We start from the raw sequence: 3352 nt of genomic DNA on the forward strand, positions 1-3352 counted from the left end.
CCCCTCCCAGCACCTACAGTTTAGTTGGAAATTACTCCTGTGGCCTCTCCTAGAACTCTTGAGTTTATCCTCATTATACCATCTTGCCACAGCAATGAAACAATTTTTGGTTTACTTCCATGGACCCCTTAAGCCCTGGGTTCAGCTGGGTCTTCTTCACCTTTATATTCCCAGCACGGAGCATAGCAGATGCTTAATAATTGTTTGTTGAATAAAAAAGAGTGCTTAAGCATGGGATCTAATTCATTATACTTTTATTTTTCACAACATTTTGGAACAGCAAAGCAAACAGGTGAATACTAGCCTTTTTTTCCTTACACAAGAGTAGACACAAAGAAGGCATCCACAGATAAGTGCTTTTGTGTTTGTTTTTGTTGTGTGTGTTGTTACTATTGTTACTTAATATTTGCACCATACCATTTTACTAATTATTTCAAACAGTTAAAAAACAACTTTATATTCTCTTCCATATCATAGAAAGATGTAAATATCACCAATGCATTTTATACAGTTATCTGAGCTTTTATAGTAAAATAAGACGGGGATCACAAATGAGCAATTTCATTTATAAACATTGATCATGAACCTAATTCAAAGATATATTATAAGAAAGGAAATACTATTAATAATAGAACACAAATAGCAAGCACAATGTGTACTTTCCACCCCAAGCCTGACTGACTTCTTATTTGGAGCCCCAGTGCCCATTTCCCCAGGGCCCCTTTAACTGATGCCATACAACTAAAGTGATACATTTCCCCAGACTTCACATGGGGCTGAAGAAGAACATGGCAGTTGCCTCAGATCTGGCTCTGGACTCCTCATCTTCAACAGCCTCCCTATATTGCTCAGGCCAGTCCTGTGGTCGCTTTCTGTAGAGCCTGGCCATATACTCCAAGGCTTTCATTTTGGTAGTTTCAAGGTGAGCTCTTGGACCCCAAAGAAGTTCATATTCAACCGGATTAGAGTAGGAGAGTGGCCTGCATTCCAAGTATCGCTGTCTCATAAGCTTGCAGGTGATGGCATGCTTTCTCCCTACATCCACACCAAATCTTCGAAGCATGTTCCAGATGTTGGCCTCTTTGACACGGTTTCCCATCAGGAAGATCAAACCCAAAATTGGCATCACATATTCTTGAGTGGGTCTCCCCAGGCTGTCTAGCATCATTTGCTCTTCTTCTGATTCTGGTTGCTGGACAAGGAGGTAGATGTGCTCACTGGTATCAACTTCAATCAGAGAGAATCCATAGAACAGATCAAGGATTAGAGTAGCTCGACTGAGGATATTTGGGAACACTTCTTCAAATTCTTTGCCAGTGTGAGCCAGTAGCTCATCCTGATGTATAGGTAGCAACTCCTCAGTGACATTAATGGCCAATTGGACCAAATCATTGGCCTTATCATTCATAGTGTCCTCTGACCAGAATTCCAAGCCAGCAGCCTGTCTTCTTTCTTTGGCTTTGTCAGCTTCCAGGGCCTTGTTATATTCTTCTGGCCAGCTCCAGGGTTCTTCATCATGGGCCTCTGCCACAAATTTCAGGGCTTCCATCTTTGTGATTTCCCTATGGGCTCTAGAGCCCCACAAGAACTCAAATTCAAGGGGATTGGTGCCATACACTGGCCAGTACTCCAAGAACCGCATGCGCACAAAGTCAGTAATGAGCAGGTTTCTTGTGTTCGCAAAAAGGTTGTTGATCCTCTGAGGATCACCCAACAAATCAACCTTTAACAGCAGGTCCCAAATGGATGCTTCTCTTGCCCGGTTACCATTCAGGAGGATGTGGCCTAAGACCAAGGCCAGGAGACCTGCCTTTGGCACATCCAGGGATTCTGCTAACTGATCAGAGGTCTGGAAACCCCGTTTGCTGATTAGGTTGTAAATGTCAGCCTGGGGATCAAGAACCCTCAGGTTCAACCCAAACACCTGATCCAGGTGGGCTGAGGCTCGTCTGAGGATCTCAGGGAACTGATCTGAGTATTCTCTGAGGAACTCCAGCATCTCAGCCTGCTGGATGGAACCTTCTGTTTGGCTTTTCATTCGCATGAAATTCACCAAAGCAATCGACCTGTCTTCTAGAGGGTCCTGGACCCTGAGCGCCCCCAAACGTTGGGACTGCTCTTCGATTAGGACCTCGAGGTCATTCGGGTCCTGCGCAGCCTGGAAAGCGCTGGCACCCTGAGGGTTGATTGGCGCATGAGTGCTCTGGAGGGCCTGGGGAACTAGCATGGAGGTCGGGGACCCGGAGGCGTTACTAGCCTGCATCTCACCCTGGCCGTCGCTGTAATCTGCAGTGGTCTCTGCGCTGCCGCGGCGCGCATTCTGGCTTACCAGAGACATGGTTCCAGGAGTCAGGAGCAGGAACCAGGAGTTCAGCAACCTGTCAGAGAGAGGATGGTAGGAATGTCGGCGCCTCCGGCAAATCCTAAACCAGAGACCCGGGATCCGGAGTGAGAGCTGGTGAGAGAAATGATATTTCCACACACACACCCAGTGAGCAACGACCACTGGCCCCTCAGTGCTCCGCGTTGTCGCAGCCTACGCAAGCGCAGTCTGGTTCTGCGACACTGTGGCCACGCCCCGCTACCCGCCCCCCCACTCCTGCATACTACCTCTGTCAGGAAGGCTAGGCTGTAGTGGTCACTGCTGAATTCAAACTTGTTAGAGCAGACAATTCAAGAAAGGGGGCAACAAGTGGAGGTAAAGCAAAATGAACAAGGGATGGGGAATGTTCAGTGACCCTCTACTTACTAGTTTTTCTGTGAGGTATGAAGCACCACGTTAATAGATAGTAGAAGAGTCAAAAAAGAAAAGGAGGATGCTAAGAATGAGAATTGTCTTATGGATTCATGAATTTATCCACAAACTCAACAGACATTTCTTGAGTGCGTACTTCATGCCAGGCACAGTGCTGGGTACTAGGGTCACATCAGAGGACAAACATATAATTATCTTTTTCTGTAGAGTTTACATTCTGAGGCAAGTTCAAACTGCTGATAATAATGAAAACCTACCGTTATGAAGCATTTACTATGTACCAGGCAGTTTCTGGTACTTCCATTTGTCCCATATTAAAACATTTAATGCTAGATATGAGGTGGCTACTCTTAATGGTCTTCATTTTGCAGATGAGGGAACTGGGTCAGAGGAGTGGATTTACTTGTTCAAAATCAGGGAGCAATAAATGGGAGAGAACAGGATTTGAACCCAGTTCTGTCAGAGTCTCAACCATAAGTACTCTCTATGACACCATCTGCCATTCAAAGAGTTTGTTTAACCCTGTTCATTAAAAATGACCTATAAAGTAGAGGGAAATAGTTGCTGTAATGTAGGGTCAATTAACATATAGTATAC

The 3352-nt window shown here is 45.4% G+C and overlaps 1 protein-coding gene across 1 annotated transcript; it reads right to left on the reverse strand.

The window, feature by feature from the left end:
* Nucleotides 1-237: 237 nt before the first annotated feature.
* On the reverse strand, nt 238-2541 carry MAGEE2 (MAGE family member E2). Its single transcript, XM_041741411.1, has one exon. The coding sequence runs from the start codon at nt 2336-2338 to the stop codon at nt 767-769; it is 1572 nt and encodes a 523-aa protein (XP_041597345.1). The 5' UTR covers nt 2339-2541; the 3' UTR covers nt 238-766.
* Between the last annotated feature and the right edge of the window lie 811 nt (nt 2542-3352).

The sequence above is a fragment of the Vulpes lagopus genome, chromosome X (assembly GCF_018345385.1).
Source record: "Vulpes lagopus strain Blue_001 chromosome X, ASM1834538v1, whole genome shotgun sequence".
Taxonomy (NCBI): domain Eukaryota; kingdom Metazoa; phylum Chordata; class Mammalia; order Carnivora; family Canidae; genus Vulpes; species Vulpes lagopus.

Coding starts and splice junctions, on each gene's coding strand:
- MAGEE2 (XM_041741411.1), bottom strand. CDS start 2,338: ATGTCTCTGGTAAGCCAGAATGCGCGCCGCGGCAGCGCAGAGACCACT.